Source organism: Pelophylax lessonae, assembly GCF_965119305.1.
Source record: "Pelophylax lessonae genome assembly, chromosome: 3".
Taxonomy (NCBI): domain Eukaryota; kingdom Metazoa; phylum Chordata; class Amphibia; order Anura; family Ranidae; genus Pelophylax; species Pelophylax lessonae.
In genome coordinates, this window is record NC_138770.1 from 645,194,524 (window position 1) to 645,216,515 (window position 21,992).

Genomic DNA, 21,992 nt, shown 5'->3' on the forward strand with positions numbered 1-21,992 from the left:
TGAGGTGGAGGCTGAAGTTGAAGGGGTTGATAATTCTCCCCCTGGCTCGCCTGAAGAGCTTGCAATCATGGATGAATTGATTGCCTCCATAAAACAAACGCTGCGTTTGCAGGATGAAGTGTGTCCCCCCGCTGCCTTGGCGGCTTATGGGACGCAGAGGAAACGCAGGACGCCGCAGGTTTTTCCCTGCAATGATGATTTTCAGCGCGCTGTTAAGGAACAATGGCGCAATCTACGCAAACCATTTGCTGTACCAAGTAGGTTCAAGCTGCGTTATCCTTTCTCGCCTTCCACTGATGAAAGGTGGTGTGTGCCACCCCCAGTGGATCACGCAATTGCGGTTTTGAACAAATCCACTGCGATTCCTGCAGAGGATTCCCCTGTGTTCCGTGATGCCACGGATAGGAGATTGGAGTCTCTTGCCCGTCATACTTATTCTGTTACGGGTTCTATGCTTAAGGCTCTGTTTGCTTCTCTCATGGCGGCCCAGGCGGTCGCAAGTTGGACGCAGATGCTTAGGCGCGTCTTAGTGGCCGATTCGGCCTCGCCGGCGACCCTGGATATGGTGGATCAAATCCACCAGGGTGTCATGTATCTGTGTGATGCGGACTTGGACCTAGTCCCGTTGGCTGCACGTGTGCACAGCGTGGCGGTGTTGTCTCGCCGCCTGGTTTGGTTGAAATGTTGGTCGGTGGACCAATCTTCACGTAAGACCTTAGCCAATCTGCCTTATGATGGGTCTCGCCTTTTTGGGGAGTCCTTGGATGTGTTGATTAAGGGGATCACCGGAGGTAAGAGCACTCTCTTGCCCCATTTCCCCAAGGCTAAGGGGGCTTCTGGGAAGAAGCATGCTAATTTTCGGCCCCCTCAGGGGTCCTTTCGTGCCTTTCGGTCGCACTACAAGGGCAAACCGTTCAAAGGTCAAGGCTCTCAGAAGAAGCCCTGGTCTGGAAAACAGTAGTCCGGTCAATCCGGATCCGCAGCCCATAACAGTGCGGCCTGAAGGGGCGCCCTCACCCAGTTTTGGGGTGGGGGGACGCTTGCTCGGTTTTCTTTGGCCCTGGTTGGCCCGCGTGCGGGACAGATGGGTTCAGGAGATCGTTCGATCTGGTTACAAGATCGAGTTTCTCTCTCGGCCGGAGAGCAGATTTTTTCCCTCAAATCTTCAACGATCTCCAGAGCGTTTACGGGACCTGCACCTGGCGGTGCGGGACCTGAGGGCTCAGGGAGTGGTAGTTCCGGTGCCTCATCGGGACAGATTTCGGGGGTTTTATTCCAATCTGTTCACCGTGCCCAGAAAGGAGGGCAAGGTTCGTCCAATTCTGGACTTGAAGGCTCTGAACCGCTCTGTGCGGGTTCGCAAGTTCCGAATGGAATCCCTGCGGTCGGTGGTGGCTGCCCTGGTTCCGGGGGAATTCATGGCCTCCATCGATTTGAAGGATGCGTATCTTCACATCCCCATTTTCGAGGGTCACCAGAGGTACCTTCGATTCGCCATTGCGGAGGATCACTACCAGTTCGTGGCGTTGCCTTTTGGTCTCGCCTCGGCTCCGCGGGTCTTCACCAAGGTGCTTGCACCGGTTCTGGCATTATTGAGGGCCCAGGGCATTTCTGTCCTGGGGTATCTGGACGACATTCTGGTTCGGTCTGCGACCAGCCAGGGTCTGGAGAAGGACCTGTCTGTCACGATGCAAACTCTGCAGGAGTTTGGTTGGACGATAAATTTTCCAAAGTCGACACTGAGTCCGTCGGTTCGTCTTCCCTACCTGGGAATGATTCTGGACTCGGTGCAGGCGAAGGTCTTCCTGCCAGAAGACAAACTCAGAACTCTTCAGGAGGAAGTCAGGTCCCTCAGGGACGTTCCGCACTTGTCTCTGCGGACGTGCATGAGATGTCTGGGATTGATGGCCTCGGCCTTCGAGGCAATTCCCTTCGCCCAGTTTCATACGCGGGGTCTCCAAGCGGAGATCCTGTCCATGTGGGACGGGCGACCTCAATCTCTGGATCTTCAAATCTCGTTGAGTCATCGCACCAGAAGAGACCTTCTGTGGTGGCTCCAGTCCCCGATGGTGTCCGGGGGCAAGTCGTTTTGTCCTATCTCGTGGACGGTAATCACTACGGATGCCAGCCTGTCGGGCTGGGGTGGTGTTCTGGGCGTTCTGTCCGCCCAGGGGACTTGGTCGGAGGGGGAGTCCTCCCTTCCGATCAACATTCTGGAATTGCGTGCGATAAATCTGTCTTCATCGCTGGACGGACCGGCTGCGGGGCTGCCTGGTTCGGGTGCAGACGGACAATGCCACGGCGGTGGCCTACATCAACCACCAAGGGGGCACCAGGAGTGCCCGAGCGGCTCGAGAAGTGGCCGACATTCTGTCTTGGGCCGAGACTCATGTCCCGGCGATAACGGCGGTTCACATTCCAGGGGTGGAGAACTGGCAGGCGGACTATCTGAGTCGCCAGACCCTGGATCAGGGGGAATGGTCTCTCCACCCGGCTGTCTTCCAGATGTTGTGCGCGAAGTGGGGTCTTCCAGATGTGGACCTGTTCGCGTCTCGTCTCAACAACAAGGTGAGAAGGTTCGTGGCAAGGACGCGCGACCCTCGCACAGACGCGTCGGACGCGTTAGTGGCCCCGTGGCATCAGTACAAGCTGATGTACGCGTTTCCACCGATTCAGTTGCTGTCCAGGTTCCTTCGCAGGTTACACTCGGAACGCAGCACGGTGATTCTTGTGGCACCGGACTGGCCTCGCCGGTCCTGGTACGCAGACCTCGTGAATCTGGCGGTCGACGCCCCGTGGCGTCTGCCTCTTCGAGACGATCTCCTGTCTCAAGGGCCGCTTTACCATCCTGCTTTACAGTCGCTGGCTTTGACGGCCTGGCTGTTGAGACCGAGGTCCTGAAGGAGAAAGGTCTCTCCCCAGAGGTCGTTCATACCTTGATCAACGCGAGGAAGTCTTCCTCGGGGAAGGTTTATTACCATACTTGGAAGGCCTATTTTGCCTGGTTTGAGTCCAGGGGGTTTTCACCCCGCACATACTCTGTTTCCCGAGTGCTGTCCTTCCTTCAAACGGGTGTCGATCAGCGTTTGGCGCTGGCTACGATAAAGGGTCAGGTGTCTGCGCTGGCCGTTCTTTTTCAACGTCCCGTGGCTTCCGACTCCTTGGTTGGCACTTTTGTTCAGGGAGTGCGGCATCTGGTTCCTCCTAGGAGGGATCCTCTGCCCCCTTGGGACTTGAATCTCGTTCTATCTGTGTTACAACGTGCTCCTTTTGAACAGATCAGGGAGATCTCGTTGTCTATGTTGTCCAAAAAGGTCGCCTTTTTGGTTGCGATCACTTCGGCTCGCAGAGTGTCGGAGCTGGCGGCTTTGTCCTGCAAGTCTCCGTATCTGGTTGTTCATTTGGATAAGGTGGTCTTGCGACCTAATCCTTCTTTTCTTCCGAAGCGAGTTTCGGAATTCCATCTTAATGAGGATATTGTCTTGCCTTCGCTGTGCGCGAAAAGCCTAAGCATCCAAAGGAGGTGAGATTGCATTCTTTGGATGTTGTTCGGGCGATGAGGGTTTACCTTAAATCGACTGAGTCTTTTCGAAAGACTGATTCCTTGTTTGTTCTTCCAGAGGGTCCTCGGAAGGGCATGGCGGCGTCGGCCTCTACCATCGCCAAATGGATCAGGCAGACCATTGAACAGGCCTATGCTTTGCAGGGGAAGGTTCCCCCTGTGCCTGTGAAGGCGCACTCTACTAGATCTCTGAGTACGTCTTGGGCCTGTCGTCATGGGGCTTCTGTAGCCCAGGTGTGTAAGGCGGCGACCTGGTCGACCGTGCACACTTTCAGAAAGTTCTACAAAGTTGTTCAGACATACAAAAGATGTTCAGGCATCGGCGGATGCTTCCTTTGGCCGCAAGGTTCTTAGTGCGGCGATTCCCTAGGGTCCCTTGTTGGGGACCACTGGCTGTTGGGATAAGTTTTTTATCCCCTGGTTATTTGTCTTTTCCTGGGTTGTTGCTCCTGTTGAGCACCTGTTTTTTCCTGTTGCCCAGCTGGGTTCCTTCCTTTGGTAAGGTTCCTTTCTTTGATGCGGAGACTGCGTTGCCTTTCGGCGCGGATGCGTTTCCCACCCCTCATGTTTGCACTGCTTTGGGACGTCCCCATATGTGACGAATATGAAGAGGCGGCGACTGTCGGAGGACGTAAGAGAAAACGGAATTTTTGTAAAATTTTACCTGTAAAATTCCTTTCTCTGAGTCCTCCGACAGTCGCCGCCCCCGCTCCTCTTTTGGGGTTTGGTTGTATACTCTACTGCTATTCCACTGAAACTGAGATATGGTTGCAGGAAGTAGGAGGGTATTGACTGAGGGGACCACCCCTTGAGGGTGGGATATGTTAAAAGCTTTAATGTTAACATATTCTGTTGCCTAGCTACTCCTTCGGAGCAAAGTCTAATACCCCCATATGTGACGAATATGAAGAGGCGGCGACTGTCGGAGGACTCAGAGAAAGGAATTTTACAGGTAAGATTTTACAAAAATTCAGTTTTCAAAGCTACTATTTTATGCAATGCCAAGGTATGCTAAAGGAATTGCATTGTCCTGCCAATACAATACTAACTGGTTGATGTTAATTTTGGGATGATCACATGAACCCATGAATATATATTGTGCTGATTTGCCTTAGACTCCATGCACATATTGGCATCCCGGATTGCAGGCAGAAGTGCCATGATTCTGCCTGCAATTACAAATCATGGCAAAATGCAGGACATCCGCTCGATTCCTGTCACTTCCAATGGCACCCCAAACACGGCGCAAACTTTGCCACGATTGCACGATTTACCTGCGATTCGTCGGGTGACAAACAGAATCGCAGGATGCCTGTCGCCTAAAAGAAGTTCTTGTACTTTTTTGGGTGACAGGCGTCCCGCGATTCTGTTTGCTGCGCAATTTTACCGCAATTCGTTGGGCGATAATCACGGCAAAATCGTGCTGTGTGCCATTGGAAGTGACTGAAATCGCCAGGGTGTCCCGCGATTTGCCTTGATTCGGAATCTCTGGAAGAATCGCCGTGATTCTGCCCGCAATCCGGGACGCCAATATGTGAACGGAGCCTTAGCTTTTTCTTTGAATTGACTTGTTTTTGTTTTTTTTCAACATAAAAAAAAAAAAAAAAAAAAAAAAATTAAAATGACACCAGCAGATAAGTGACTGGTAGTTGGCGGTCTGTTGTCTATAGTTTCTGCTTTTATCTATCGTTATCTATTTCCTTTATGTATTTTTTGGCTTTATTTCCAGTCTTCACAGTGTCTTTCACTCGGAGAACAATGAACTAAAATTGAATTTTTTTTTTTCTTTAAGGGTCTCACCAGATGCTCCTGCTGGCCGTGTTTGTTACTCCACTCACTGATCTTTCTAGTGACTTCTACAAATTTCAGGAAATGATTGAAACCACAATGGACATGGATCAGGTATGTCGTCTGTACTAAATATTTCTATCGATCTCTGGAGCGCCTTCCATTCATGGATGAAAAGTTGATGAATATGTGTAAGGAGTTATAGGAATGATGAACATTGCAAATTAAAGTCTATACACATACTGTTGCGCTGTGTCTAAATATCCGTGTTAACCAGTCTTCAGGCAATGAAATCATCAGTCTCATCCAACTTATCAGAATATTACTAATGTAAAAAAAATAGTTAAATAATAAAAAATAAAAATAACACCACATGTGAACTGTTAACCGGTTGCCGACCGCCGCATGACTATATACTGCGGCGGTCAGCCCCGGCCAGGCAGAGTGACGTAGGGGTACCGCAAAAAAATCGCAGATTGCCGCCATTAAAAAAAAAAACACCAAAAATGACAAAAATCTTTCCCTTTGTTAGTAAACGCGATAACTTTTGCGCAAACCAATCAAAATACGCTTTTTGCGATTTTTTTTTTTAACCAAACATATGTAGCATAAAACAAATTGGCCGAAAATGTTAAATTTTGATTTTTACATTTTTTTGGGGGGAATTTCATATAAAAAAATTGAAAAATATTGTTGTTTTTGCAAAATTGACGCTATTTTTTTGTTTATAGCGCATGATCAAAAAATCGCACAGGTGATCAAATACCACCAAAAGAACGCTCTGTTTGTGGGAAAAAAAGGACGTCAAATTAGTTTAGGTACAGCGTCGCACGACCGCGCAATGGTCCGTTAAAGTCACGCAGTGCCGAATCGCAAAATACCCCCTGGTCTTTTAGCAGCCAAATCCTCCGGGGCTTAAGTGGTTAATGATATGTCCATCAGTGCATAGTGACAAAATGCTTCCGGTGCATCCCTCCACCTTATCACACACAGCCTTCTACCAAAATCCAAGACCCCAAATCATAGGTGGTCTAAGGCTCAGTTCACACCTATGCATTTTTTGGTGCTTTTTGCAGAAACGCACTACAGTTCATTTAACATGGTTTCCTATGGGACACATTCACATCTATGCTTTTTTCAGCCGATTTGTTTTTGGTCAGAGACTTTTTTTTTTTTTTTTTTAAAGCGGAGTTCCGGTTTCAAAAATGACTTTGGGCCATCCGCTTGCTGACAATCTGAAAAATAAATGGATGGTCCCGATTTTTTTTTTTTTTTTGTTTACTTACCTTGTTTTTGAAGAAAGTATACTTATCTTCCTTCTACTTCCTCCCTCTCTGGCCGCGGCCCGCACCGTCTCTTCCTGCTTGCATTGATTCCTGGGAGCTGAACGTCATCGTTCCCAGGAGTCAATGCGCCTGCACCAGCCTCGTTCGTCACTTCCAGGGCAGGCGCGTCATTCCCTGCAAACAGCTTCTGGGCATGCCCAGAAGCTGTGCAGAGATGACGCGCCTGCCCCGGAAGTGACGAGCAGGGCCGGTGCAGGGCATTCTGGGACGAAGAAGACGCGGAAGAGGACGCAGAAGAGGACGCCCTGGCTTCAGCTGCCCACACCTGAGATGGCAGCGCTGGAGAAGAAATTTTCAAGGTAAGTATTTCTTCTAAAAGGTAAGTGTGACCTGGGACGGTTCAGAGGCTATCCATTGTGGAATGCACTAGCCCTGACTGTCCTGGCGCTATTTTTTTTCTAAAAAAACTTTTCCGAGGCCGGAACTCCGCTTTAAACACAAAATGTTTTTTTTTTTTTGTTTAATAGACTTCAATGGAGAAGCTGCAGAAAAGCATGTAGTGGGTTTTTACAGCCATTTTACCATTATTTGCATTTATTTTAATCTGCCCAACACCACATTGGCCAAAAAAAGCATAACCACGCAAAACGCTGTAAAATCGTGTGTGCAAAAATGCAAAAAGCACCGCAGAAACGATCAAAAGCAAACTGCATAGGTGTGAACCAAGTCTAAATGAGCTCAGAGGTGTGTGGTCCTGGTTGATGAGTCTTCACAGAGGAACCACAGAGTTCCCCAGCAGGGATTATGGCTAAAGATATCAGTCATAACCCCAATATTGCTTTTTTCGGCCATCTTTCTCATGAAACCGTTCCGAGAGGCTCATGGTGCTTGCCGGTGTTTCTCGGGCTTACCGTTTCCGCCGTTTCTTCTGAGCAGGTGATCTGACAGTGTGGCTGGCTGCTCCCATAGGCGGTCAAAGGGTAGATACTCTTTGATCAACTCTATGGCCTTGGAGGACCAGAGCGAAGTCGGTCCGGCCTGGAAGTAAATCCTTTTTTTTTTTTTTTTTTTTTTTTTAGCAAAAGATCAAAAAAAATTTTTCTGATCTTTTGCATTTAACGTTAAAGTACATATCTCCATACTCCCCCAGACCTGTGAAAATACCATGTGACATAAAAAATTGCAACGATCACCATTTTATTCCCTAGGGTCTCTTCTAAAAAATAAATTTATAATGTTTGGGGGTTAAATAATTTTCTAGCAATAAATTTAAACAAAAAGTGCCCAAAAAAGCCTGGTTGGCAAGTGGTTAAAGTGGAGCTCCACCCAAAAGCTCTGCTAGTTTGCACCCAAACCCCCCCTCCCCCTCGCAACTGCCACATTTGGCACTTTTTGGGGTGGAGGGGTGGAACGGGTACCTGGTTTTGACCGGTACCTGCTCCCACTTCTGGGAAAGATTACTGTTCGGTGATCTACTACATTTCCAGACCCTTCTTCCCCTGCTGCCTTCTCGGACACCCACAGATCCCAGAAGACATTGGGACCATTCAGAAAGCGCAGCACAACTCACGCAAACGCAGCAGGAAACAGGCTGTGAAACTGCAAGGCTTCACATCCTGTTTCTCTTACTACAGATGCTGGCGCCTGCACTCAAAGCCAATTAAAGAATTGGCACGGGTGCCAACATTGCAGGATTCCTGGACAGGTAAGTGTCCTTATATTAAAAGTCAGCTATGGTATTTGTAGCTGATGACATTTACATATTTTTCTGAAGGAGCCTGGAGCTCCTCTTTTCAGTAAATCAACCCTACCATGTCTAGCTAAAAAAAGGAAAAATAAATTTGCAAGCAGCAGGATTTTTTTTCTTTTATTGCAAAGTTTTGCTTTAGGGAAAGAAAGATGGAAGCAGGATGTTACTGGAGTATTAGATATGGTTTTGAACATCACATAATTCTGACTGCTTTGGAGATAAGGACTGACTTTTTATATACGACATTATATATATATATTACTATAGTGCAAATGGGGAAAGTTTATAATACTTTGTTATACTCGGTGCTATGGAAGGACTTCTTTGGTGTGTGAATCACATTACAAGAGTAGATTATCCTCTCTGCAGGGAGAGCTTTTATCAATACATCATTTTGTGAGTGATTGTGTTTGTTGCAAAAGAACATACAGTATGTATTACCTCCTACATAAATTTTAAACTAGCATCATCTGGGTCATTGGGAATGTATTGGGAAGTATATTTCTTTTGTCCTCAGCATTTCAAATGAGTTCTGGCTGTTCTCAGTCTGCTGTCCTGTCAAGGGCAACCGTGCTGTTCATCATGACAGCCAGAATACGGCCATATTGCTTTGTGTATTCCCAGCTTTATACTTGGGTCGGTAGAATTCTGCATCCAGCGGTCACCCTTGATCTACCTGTTCTTGTGCTTAGGTTGTCTGTCAAAATATGACACATAAGCAAGTGCGGTTTAATTCTCAAGATTGATCTGCAGGCAAAACGCAGACCGTTTCTTTTAGCTTCTTGCAGAATTCTACTAGCAGCTGGACACTTATGTGGTACATTGTTTTAAAGTGTTACTAAGCCCACAACCGTAAAATCAGTCTGTATATGTAGTAAAGCATGCTGTATTGTGTAAAATTGTTGTCTCTGAGCCTCCCCTCCTTCCTCTGTCCCCTGATAGTTTCCTGACAACACATATGAAGTCAGACTGCACATGCTCAGTTTGGTGTGTATTGTTAGAGAGTTTTTTTTTTTTTTTCTTGGGAAGGTGCATGTGATCAGCACAAGGTCAATCTGGACTGTCCGGGACAGAGTCAAGGGTCCTGCAGCTTCATAGGATAGTCAGAAAACATCTCCTACAAGCTTTAACCAGTGCTTGACTGGACATTGTTAGAAGTCACACGACTGCTATATACTGCTGATGAGAAAAGGTATTAAGCAGTTCAAATTTACTAAAATTATTTGTGTTTCCATGTTCTGTGTACTGTGGAAGATTAGATCTAGTGAATGCAGGCTCCTGGATTTAGTAACACTTTAAAGGGAAAGTAAAACTATAGACAAAACTTTTCTCTTTCGTTCATTGACGGACACAGCTCCTGATCTTCCTAACCATTGGGTTATACTGCCCCTACAGGAGTAGGACACTAGGCAGAAAAAAGTCTGGATACGCCTATGGACAGTCCCAGGGGGTATACTCCCTCTCTCTACTATCGATGCTCTGTTTATTTTTCTATCTAGTCAGGAGTAAGGACCTAATTCCTTGCTGGGATCTCTGGTCCTGGTAATTTTTTCCCTTTTTAGATAGAATTTTTTTTCCCTACAATCCAGTACTGGACTGGGCGATGGACTGGATAATCTGGATCCAGTGGTCACCCAAGTCTGGCCAGCGAGCTATGCTGGTAATGGGGGAAGGGGGGGTGCACAGCCGGCGCCTCCACTTCGGCAACCATGCACGAAAGGCGCTGGTGGACGCACTGATTGTATCTGTATATGGAGGACGCAGCTGCAATAGAGGTGCAGGATCCTTTTGTCACAAGCCATCCAGAGCAGCAAAGGTTTTCCCTTTCCCCTCCTATTTTGACAGAATTGTCACTAAAGAGTGGGGACGACCAAAGCATCCCCTTGGGGTCCCTAAGCGTTTTGCTAGGCCATACCCCTATGAGGAGTCCCTTCTTAAGAAGTGGACTGTTCCACCAGTAGCGGACCCCCGGTTTCCAGATGCAGGCGGTGGCTGTGGCCCACAATATGTACACTGTGGCTAGTTCGGCACCGAGGGCGATATTCACCATTTCCCTGATGTCCCAGACTGACTGAATGGGCTAGGCTTTTTGCACTGTGACCTGGAGGGGGAGTAGCTCCCCCTGCCTTTACTGAGCTGGCAGACCAGCTGGTCCACAGGCTGCAGTTTATCTGTGATGTCTCTTTGAATGCGGCTCCCCTAGTGGCTCGGCTCTCTGTTTCGGCAGTGGTCCTTTTGGCGTCTCTTTTGGCTCAAATGCTGGTCTGCGGACCAGACTTCTAAAAAGAAAAGAGACGATCGTGGGACTTCTAAAAAGGCTTTGACTGATCTTCCCTTTCAAGGAGATCGCCTGTTTGGTGCTACCATGGATGACATCATTAAGGTCTCACAGGGAGGAAGAGTACCTTTCTTCTGCAGGCAACTAAGTGCAAGGAATCTTGTTGTAGACATGGGCCCTCCTTCTCGTCTCATAAGAATTTTTTCGGCCCTCTGGGTCAAGTGAAAAGGAATCAAAGTCCTTCGGGGCCTCTTCTAGAGGATCCAAGCGAATTTGGTATGGCAAGTCAAGAGCGGGCTTCTCCAGACCCGCGGACAAGGCCCCTTCAGCATGAAGGTGCGCCCTCAACTGTATCTGGGGTGGGAGAAGCCTCTGCTGGTTCCCGGACCTGTGGACTTCACCCCCCCCCCCCCCCCCCCGTCCGCTTACAGGTGCTTTTTGGGGCGGTGCAAGACCTTTTACTTTAAAGGGGGATTGTTCCAGTTCTGACTTCGGAATGTTTTCAGGGGTTTTACTCAAACCTGTTTACAGTCCCCAAGAAGGAAGGCAAGGTGCATCCAATTCTGGACCTCAAGGCTCTGAACTGCTTTGTGCGGATGCAGAAATTCAGAATGGAGTCCATTTGCACGGTGGTGGCTTCCCTGCATCAGGGGTATTTTCTTGCCTCCATTGACATCAAGGACGCTTACCTTCACATTCCAATATGTGTCGGTCACCAGTGCTTTCTCGGCTTTGCCGTGGGAGAGGAGCGTTATCCGTTTGTAGCTTTACCCTTTGGTCTCGCTTCTGCTCCTCGGGACTTCACGAAAGTGTTAGCCCCGGTGCTAGCATTGTTATGCCAACGGGAGATAGCGATACTGGGCTACTTGGATGACCTCCTCCTGCGAGCAGAGTCTCCTACTGCTCTGGTGGAAAACCTGGAGATCACAATACAAACTCTGAGGGAGTTTGACTGGATTCTGAATTTTCAGAAGTCTTCTCTGGTTCTGTCCACAAAGCTGGACTATCTGGGTCCGACTCTGGACTCTGGCCTTAACCAGAGTGTTCCTTCCTCTGGACAAACTCCAGAAACTGCAGGCTACAATTCTGTCCAGCAGATGGTCATCCCTCCGGACTTGCATGCAGGTGTTGGGCCTGATGGTGTCTATCTTCAAGGCAGTTCCATTTGCACAGTTCCATACAAGGTCCCTGCAAAGGGAGTTTTTGGGCAAATGGGACAAGAATCTGCAGTCTCTGGACAATTAGATCCGGGTGAGCCGGGGAATGAAAGAGTTCCTGATAAGTTGGCTTCGTTCTCTGGTGCTTCGACTGGGCAAATCCTTCTCCCCCCCTTGTATTGGACAGTGGTCACCACCAATGCGAGCCTGTCCAGATGGGAAGGCGTTCTCGGCAAAAATTCTGCTCAGGGAGTCCGGACACTGGAAGAGTCCACACTACCGATCAATGTCCTGGAACTCCGTGCGATCAGACTGTGCCTGGAATATTGGGCCGATCGTCTTCAGGGATGTCCAGTGCGCATTCAATCAGACAATGCCACGGTCCTGGCTTATGTCAATCACCAGGGGGGGCATGAGAAGTGTCCTAGCCACTCTGGAGGTAGCCGGCATTCTAAGGTCAGCAGAACGTTTAGTTCCAGTCCTCTCCATCGTACACATACCCTGGGGTAGAAAACTGGCAGGCGGATTACCTCAGTTGACAGGCGTTGGACCAAGGGTAGTGGTCCCTTCATTCAGAGGTGTTTCATCAGTTGTCTCCTGTGGGGCATCCTCAAGGTGGATCTGTTGGTGTCTTGGCTCAACAGAAAGGTAAAGAGGTTTGTGGCTCAGTCAAGGAATCCTTTGGCAGATGCCAAAGACGCGCTGGTGGCCACGTGGGGTCAGAATCGTCTGATTTACGCCTTCTCTCCTCTCAAGCTTCTGCCAAAACTTCTACACAGGATCGATTTTGGTCATCTTAGTGGCCCCGGACTAGCTTTGCCGGGCTTGGTACCCCGATCTGGTGCGGCTGGTCACCAACGCTCCTTGGAAGCTTCCTCAGGGAGGATCTGCTTTCCGAAGGGCCAATCTTCCATCCTGCTTTACAGTCGCTGGCTTTGACGGCCTGGCTGTTGAACACCAGGTGCTGAAGGATAGAGGTTCGTCTGAGTCAGTGATTCCAACGCTGTTAAAAGCTAGGAATTCTACTTCTAGGAAGATCTACCATTGTACATGGAAGACGTACATCGCGTGGTGTGACTCTCTTCCTTGCTCATCCTTGCTCTTTTTCGGTGGCTCGGATATTGACCTTCCTTCAACGGAGGGTTGAGCGGAAACTGAGTACTATCAAGAAATGAAGAAATGTGATTTTATTTTCAATTTTTTATTGGATATAATTCAAAGGGTAGTGGTGCGCTTCAGGGATTGGCTCTAATGGATCTCTATTTGGGTTGGTGGCAGTGATGTGTACAATTCTTGCTTTAAAGGTGCTCCGCGTGATAAATATAATATTTATGTTTTTAGGTGATGAAAGTGCAGGTGTATTAATCAAATCAGTCAATATCAAGGTTTTCTTAAAATAAATAAATATATGAGTACGGTGTGTATCAATGGATAAATAAATAAATAAATATCAGAGTGCTACTTCTTTACCAGTGATATCAATAAATAAATTATATAAATCCAGTGTTGGTCTTCAATCTGATTCATAAACAGTAAAACACATATATATTGTGCTCAAAATAAAGTGCTACATGCAATTTTCTATTAAAACGGTGCTAGAAAAGATGTCTGTGAATAATTCAATTGTAATTCTTCAAATATAAATATTTAAATGAAATAGTCCAAAAGAAAAAAATTATATAGAGAACATCCAAAATAGCTTGTGTGAATACGTTCCTCGCTTATATCCGTGCTTCACTCATGCAATTAAGTGACTAAGATCTCCTTCACCTTGTGTGTCACCTCTGAGTGCTCTAGCCTCTCACCTTATAGGCAAGATCAATTTGCCTTTGGTATCTATCCAAGCTCAACGATAGACTCAATTTCTCTCAATCCAGGTCCTTTCTTACTTAGTGGAGCTGCTTTCTTGGATCCCTCTAAATGTTTGTCTTGATCGTTTTTTGTACTATCCTCTTTGTCCGATCAGCAACTTTGTTTTTATGAGTCCTCCAGGACAGCCTGATTCCCACCCTTGTTTTATGATGTTTTGTTTAGAGTTTGTCCTTTGGTTCTTGTTTTAAAACAAGAACTGTCGTTGAGCTTGGATAGATACCAAAGGCAAATTGATCTTGCCTATAAGGTGAGAGGCTAGAGCACTCAGAGGTGACACACAAGGTGAAGGAGATCTTAGTCACTTAATTGCATGAGTGAAGCACGGATATAAGCGAGGAACGTATTCACACAAGCTATTTTGGATGTTCTCTATATAATTTTTTTCTTTTGGACTATTTCATTTAAATATTTATATTTGAAGAATTACAATTGAATTATTCACAGACATCTTTTCTAGCACCGTTTTAATAGAAAATTGCATGTAGCACTTTATTTTGAGCACAATATATATGTGTTTTACTGTTTATGAATCAGATTGAAGACCAACACTGGATTTATATAATTTATTTATTGATATCACTGGTAAAGAAGTAGCACTCTGATATTTATTTATTTATTTATTTATCCATTGATACACACCGTACTCATATATTTATTTATTTTAAGAAAACCTTGATATTGACTGATTTGATTAATACACCTGCACTTTCATCACCTAAAAACATAAATATTATATTTATCACGCGGAGCACCTTTAAAGCAAGAATTGTACACATCACTGCCACCAACCCAAATAGAGATCCATTAGAGCCAATCCCTGAAGCGCACCACTACCCTTTGAATTATATCATTTACTGCTTTAGTATCAGTCCCAGTGGCGCTGCAGCAGGGAGTCTCTGGCCACCTCAGACAGCGCAGGGATCACACACACCCCCTGTTTTTATTGGATATGTTTTATAGCTGAAAGAAAAAAAAAAATATATATTTATTTAGTTCTTTTTTTTGTTTATAGTGCAAAAAATAAAATACCATCAAAAGAAAGCTCTATTTGTGGGGAAAAATGACATTTTATTTTGGGTACAACCTTGCATGACTACGCAATTGTCAGTTAAAGTATCGCAGTGACGTATCGCATAAAAATAGCCTGTTATGAAGGTGGGGGGGGGGGGTTAAATCTTCCAGAGGTCAAGTGGTTAATTAAAACTGTCCCTCATTCTGTCCCCTATTTACACATTGAATGCTATTCTGAACAATAGAAGCTGCCTATAGAGTCCTTTATATAAATCTGCTCCAAAGAAATGGCTAGAAAGGGAAGAAGTGTTTTTTAAAATGTATTTTTAGGTATACTGTGTGAATAGAAATACATACCAGACATGTAGTAGGGGCTTCTCTAATTTAGGTTGGGTTTATGTTAGGTTTTCAGACCACATTCCCAGGTTTTGGCTGCAGTTCCACTTTAATCTTTCCAACAACCACAGATAGCGGTGATTGACTGTAAACCTTTTTGTTTCACCTGCGTTAACAAGCTCCTTTCTAAAATCCGTAACGGATGTCTTGGTTGTTAAACGTTCATTGAATTGAAGAATAGACCATATTTCTTACCCAGATTGCCACTCCCTGCTTTTATCTTCAGAATATGGGGAACATGAGCCATAGCTAGGCTTGTTCTACAGCATCAGGCTGATTACTTGGCGTTACTTGTGTGTATGTGCAGTAACTCAAGCAGACGACATCCCTTTTTAATGAGATTTTTGTGCACTGAGCTATCAAGATAGGTCATTTTTAGACATATATTATTTGGCAAATATGCATGATCTGCAGCTTAGAAACGGAAGCGAGGTTAAAGATATTCACTTTCTGGAAGGCAATTTTATGTAAGTTCAGTTTTTCATATGTTGTTTCCACTAAATAGAGTTCAGATTATGTTGCTCGCAGTCCGTTCCGCATAAAGCTGACGTTTAATCTGCTTGTATGTTATAGGTTCCTCTCCCCCTGCACCCCCATGGCTGATGGGAGGCCCCCCCCCCTATGGCAGGGGCCCTGCGCCCCCATGGCCGATGGGAGGCCCCCCCAATGGCAGGGACCAAGCACCCCCATGGCTGATGGGAGGCCCCTCATGGCAGGGACCCTGCACCCCATGGCTGATGGGAGCCCCCCCCATGACAGGGGCCCTGCACCCCCATGGCTGATGGGAGGCCCCCCATGACAGGGGCCCTGCACCCCCATGGCTGATGGGAGGCCCCCCATGACAGGGGCCCTGCACCCCCATGGCTGATGGGAGGCCCCCCCATGGCAGGGGCCCTGCACCCCCATGGCTGATGAGAGGCCCCCCACGGCAGGGGCCATGTACCCTGCCATGCATAACGTGCATCCCTGCCATGCATAACGTGCATCCCTGCCATGCACTTTGAAAAACACCCCTTAACAATTCTAGCTGTGACCATCTTAAATAAGGGCAGATGATTAATGTAGCATTTACCTCCTGAAATCCATCTGTACTTGGCTAAGGCATGCATGCTGGAGGGTGTGCTTAGCTGAGAAAGTCCCCCCCCCCACTCCAGATGAAAGAAAGAAAAATGCTTATGAAGACTCCTGGGATGTATGACACAATTTTTACCTAGGCCAGAAACCAGGAAGAAATTGAAGAAAGGAAAAAAGTAAATATTATGTACCTTTATTATCTATTGACTAATGCTAGCTGCATTAAGATTAAAAATAGTGAATGTAAAGTGGTGTTCCCTTTCTGGTAAGTTGATTTTTTTTTTTTTTTTAAACATTTCCTTTCTGTAGGATACAGTGCCTTAAAAAAAGTATTCAAATTTTCCACATTTGTCATGTTACAACCGAAAACGTGAATGTATTTTTATTGGGATTTTATTTGATAAACCAACACAAAGTGGCACATAACTGTAAAGTGGAAGGGAAATGATAAATGGTTTTCAACATTTTTTACAAATATGTGAAAAGTGCGGCGTGCATTTGTATTCAGTCCCCCTGAGTCAATACTTTGTCACCGTTCCCTGCAATTACAGCTGCAAGTCTTTTTGGGGATGTCTCTACCAGCTTTGCATATCTAGAGTGACATTTTTGCCTATTCTTCTTTGCAAAAAAGGTCAAGCTCTGTCAGATTGGATGGAGAGCGTCTGAACAGCAATTTTCAAGTCTTGCCACAGATTCTCAATTGGATTTAGGTCTGGACTTTGGCTGGGCCGTTCTAACACAGGAATATGCTTTGATCTAAACCATTGCATTGTATCTCTGGCTGTATGTTTAGGGTCATTGTCCTGCTGGAAGGTGAACCTTCGCCCCGGTCTGAAGTCTTTTGCAGACTCTAACAGGTTTTCTTCTAAGATTGCCCTGTATTTGGCTCCATCCATCTTCCCATCAACTCTGACCAGCTTCCCTGTCCCTGCTGAAGAAAAGCATTCCCACAACATGATTCTGCCACCACCATTTTCACAGTGGGGATGGTGTGTTCACGGTGATGTGCAGTGTTAGTTTCTCTATCGCTCATTGACAGACGTAGTCTTCTTGATTCTCAAGAGCTGGGTTATGTTGTCTCTGCAGGAGTAGGACTAGGCAGAAAGACAAAACGTTCTGGCTCCACCTTAGGGGCAGTCCCTGAGGGTATATCCTCCCTCTCTCTGCTACAGGGAATCAGTTTTTTTCTGTCTAGTCAGGAGTAAGGACCTAAGTTCCTTGCTGGGATCTTTTTGGTCCTGGCAAGATTTTTTCTTTAGAAAAAATATTTTTTAGGTAGTTTTTCTCCAGTGTTTTTTTCCTGTGAGATCTTCAAGCAAAAACGCCGGACTGGGCGACACTAGTGGTCACCCCAGCCGGCCTACGAGCGCGCGCAGACCATTGCATTGCGCTTGGTCGGCCGCGACACATTCAAGTAAGTATGCGGGGCCGGGCGACGGGCTGGATGTTGAGATCCAGTGGTCACCCCGGTTTCTGCCTACGAGCGCGTGCAGACCAGAGCTCCGCGCTGGGTCGGCCGCGACGGAGTCCCAGTGGAGGGACTGACCTTGCGAGTTAAAAGTCTCGCTTGGACGCCAGGAACCAGAGAGTCGAGGCGTCCGGAGTGGTCCACAACCCCCCACCCCGGTGGAGAGGGTATTGTGAAGAGAGGGTGCCTGTCGGTTCGGTATGGTGAGTAAACGTTCCCTTTTTTCCTCGTTATGAGGCAGTATGAATTATGGGCCCCTCCATACATGGTCAGTATATATCTGGCACTAAAAGTCCCCCTTGTAAATACAATATGTGTTTGTGGGAAATGGACTTGGTTTGAGAGCTAACACTCTACCCAGCAGACTGTAGCATTACAGCAGACATAGGAGGTATAATCCTACCTTATTTGTAGTGTATCTCCTGTAGATCAATAAATCGCCACTTAGCAGAGATGCAGGTGGATGTGCTGGGAAAAAAAAACGATTTCGGCGGTCCGCCGCCATTTTGCCGTAGACCAGGTGCATGTATGTCCTCAGGTCACGCCGGCCGCCATGTTTTTGGAGTCTAATGTCTCTTGTATGGGGGCGGCCATGTTTCATGAGCCCAGCTACCTCGTGGAGAGCTGGGAACGCCGGAAGGCGTACACAGGGGGCGGAGCCACGTCCTTCTACCCGGGAAAAAGCAACAGCTCCTTCCAGTCTGTAAAAGACAGACGCTGACTGCAGTTGGTTGGAAACCTTACTGCATCGGTTGGTGAGCCTTGGGGGTCCCTCTCTCTCTCTGTGGGGATCGAGAAGCAGGTACTCTGAGGGGCGCTATTGCGCTAGGGGGAGACACATAAAAAAAAAAAGAAAACGTTTTTTTGTTTTTTCTGGCAAAGGTGTCCTGAATTGACATGGACCCTGCCACTCATGTATCTCCTCCGGATCCCCTCGAGGGGTCTGCAGGATCCTCCAGCACCCCACTGACGATTGAATCATTGTCAGCTATTATGGAAACTTTTGTGTCCCGGGTGGAAGTGGCTTGTCAGGGACAGGGCGCAAGAAAGCGACCCCCGCCTAACCCCTTATTATCTGAAACCTCGGATTCAGACTCTGAGCCTATTTCTGCAGTTGCAGGTACCTCATCTGGGATTGGTGTCTCGTGTACTGTCTCTTCAGACAGTGAGGAGGATGTTTCGGCATCAGCCATAGCCCGAGAGGAAGCGTTGGTAAACGCACTCATTGTATCTGTTCAAGAAACCTTAAGATTACAGGGTATTCCGTCGGAAATAGCTGAAACTGAAATCCCTTTTGGGACTAAAAAAACGCATCAAAGTGGCGAAGGTTTTTCCATTGCCCAAATGTTTTGGCAATCCAATCAAAGAAGAATGGAGTCTGCCAAAACGCACTTCTACTATTTCTAAACGCATTAACAGGCGTTATCCGTTTGAGGAAACCCTCATTAAGAAATGGACAGAACCACCTGTGGTGGATTCACCAATTGCTAGATTGAATAAAGCCACGGTTATTCCTCTAGAAGACGCTCCGTCTTTTAAAGATCCAGTGGATCGCAAGATAGAAGCTATGTCTCGCACCATGTTTACCTTGATTGGATCAGCTTTCAGACCAATAATTGCTATTGGTCTGGTTTCGCAGGCTGTAACTGAATGGACCAAGTGGTTACGCCGGGACTTAGAAGAGGTCCCTCAGGCGGTATCAGATTTGTTGGAACAAATGATACAGGGGTTACAGTTTGTGTGTGATGCGGCGTTAGACGCCACTCCATTATTGGCGCGAGCATCAGTGTCAGCGGTGGTTCTCAGGCGTACACTGTGGCTAAAAGGTTGGTTAGCCGACCAAGGTTCCAAAAAAGCATTGGCTAATATCCCCTTTTTAGGAGAGCGTCTATTTGGAGCCAACTTAGATGAGATCATTAAGGATCTCACGGGTGGAAAGAGCACCTTTTTACCGCAAAATGTTAAAGGTAAAGGAACTCGTCAAAAACGAGGGCCTTCTTTTTCTGCTCACAAGAGGTTTTTTCGTCCCGCGGGTGAAAAAATTAAGTCCTCCAAAGCTCCTTCAGGAGGCTTCAGGGGACGTTGGTCGGGCAAGCAAAAGCCCGCCCCCTCCAGACCTGAAGATAAATCGTCCAAAGCCTGAAGGTGCGCCCCCACCCATAACTGGGGTGGGGGGACGTCTTCGCCGGTTCCCGGATCCATGGCTTTCCAGAATCCCGGACAAGTGGGTTTGCGAAGTCATAAGGTCAGGGTACAAGATCGAGTTTCGATCTCTCCCACCGGCGCGATTCTTCCCTTCCAATATTAGACTATTCCCGGATCGTTTAGAAGATCTGCGGAGAGCAGTCACGGATTTACTACAACAAGGAGTGGTAGTCCACGTTCCTTGGACAGAACGTTTTCAGGGGTTTTATTCAAACCTATTTACAATACCCAGGAAAGAGGGCAAAGTGCGTCCAATTCTGGACTTGAGGGCACTCAATTCTTTTGTCAACATAAGAAAATTCAGAATGGAGTCCATTCGCACAGTAGCAGCCTTCCTGCATCCAGGGGATGTCCTAGCGTCCATAGACATCAAGGACGCATATCTTCACATTCCCATTTTCGCAGGACATCAGCGGTTTCTACGCTTTTCCGTAGAAGAGAACCACTATCAGTTTGTGGCGTTACCTTTCGGTCTCGCCACGGCTCCTCGGGTCTTCACGAAGGTGTTGGCCCCAATGTTGGCACTACTGCGCCAAAGAGGCATATCGATTCTTGGTTACCTAGACGATCTTCTGCTTCATGCAGAGTCTCCTCAGACCTTGCTACAAAACATAGAAATTACTATGATTTCTTTACAGGAATTCGGGTGGCTGGAATTCGAACTTGCATGAGGGTTCTGGGGTTGATGGTGGCTTCCTTCGAAGCAGTCCCATTTGCCCAGTCCCATACCCGAATTCTTCAGCAAGAGATTCTTCTCAGATGGAATCGGAATCCGGAATCCCTGGACAATCAGATCCGATTGAGCAAACAGACCAGAGAGTCTCTGGTCTGGTGGCTTCGGTCTCCGATGCTCAGCCAGGGAAAGTCATTTCTGCCAATATATTGGACGATAGTGACCACGGATGCCAGTCTATCCGGATGGGGAGGAATTCTCGGTCAGTTATCTGTCCAGGGACTTTGGTCCCTGGAAGAATCCAGGTGGCCGATAAATGTATTGGAACTGAGAGCGATCAGACTTTGTCTGATTCACTGGACCGATCTGCTCCAGGGCAGCCCGGTTCGGATCCAGTCGGACAATGCCACGGCCGTGGCTTATGTCAATCACCAGGGGGGCACCAAGAGTGTCCGAGCGGCCAAAGAAGTGGCTTGCATTCTTCGCTGGGCGGAACGATTTGTTCCAGCTATCTCTGCGGTGTTCATTCCGGGGGTGGAGAATTGGCAGGCAGATTATCTCAGCCATCAGACTCTGGATCAGGGGGAATGGTCCCTCCATCCAGAAGTTTTCCACCAGTTGTGCCTACGGTGGGGCACCCCGGATGTGGATCTGTTGGCATCACGATTCAACAGGAAAGTACAGAGATTCGTGGCTCGCTCCCGCGATCCTCTAGCAGAGACCGCAGACGCACTGATCGCCCTGTGGGGGCAATACCAGCTAATGTATGCCTTCCCTCCTCTCGCGTTACTGCCAAGACTTCTTCGCAGGATAGAGGAGGAAGGAATTCCAGTAATTCTGGTAGCTCCGGACTGGCCTCGTCGAGCTTGGTACGCCGACGTGGTCAGACTGGTGGCGGACGTCCCGTGGAGACTTCCTCTCAGGGAGGACCTAGTGTCTCAGGGACCGATCTTCCATCCTGCTTTACGATCGCTGGCTTTAATGGCCTGGCTATTGAGACCCAGGTGCTGAAGGACAAGGGATTGTCAGCTTCAGTTATTCCTACTCTAGTTGAAGCAAGGAAAGCGACTTCCAGAAAGATTTATCATCGCACATGGAAGTCCTACATTGCATGGTGTGAACCTTTGGGGTTCCGTACACGGTCTTATTCGGTTAGTCGAATATTAGCTTTTCTGCAACAAGGGGTTGAGCAGAAACTGGCCTTGAGCACTATCAAGGGTCAGGTCTCAGCATTAGCTATCTTCTTTCAGAAGCCTTTGGCTACTCATTCCTTGGTGCGGAATTTCATCCAGGGGGTGCGACATCTGGCTCCGCCAGTGCGCGCGCCATTACCACCCTGGGATCTTAATTTAGTATTGTCGGTTCTTCAGAAACCTCCCTTTGAAGATATTAGGGAGATTCCTCTACCTACGTTGTCCCAGAAGGTGGCCTTCTTGGTGGCTATTACTTCTGCACGCAGGGTGTCAGAACTG

General features: G+C 47.3%; 1 protein-coding gene across 1 annotated transcript in view; it reads left to right on the plus strand.

The window, feature by feature from the left end:
* Positions 1-21,992, plus strand: part of MSH2 (mutS homolog 2) — a 287,390-nt gene that overhangs the window by 153,534 nt on the left and 111,864 nt on the right. Inside the window, exon 8 of the mRNA XM_082252339.1 lies at positions 5,355-5,464. Within this exon, the coding sequence (XP_082108465.1) occupies positions 5,355-5,464 (110 nt within the window). The remainder of the gene's footprint in view (positions 1-5,354; positions 5,465-21,992) is intronic.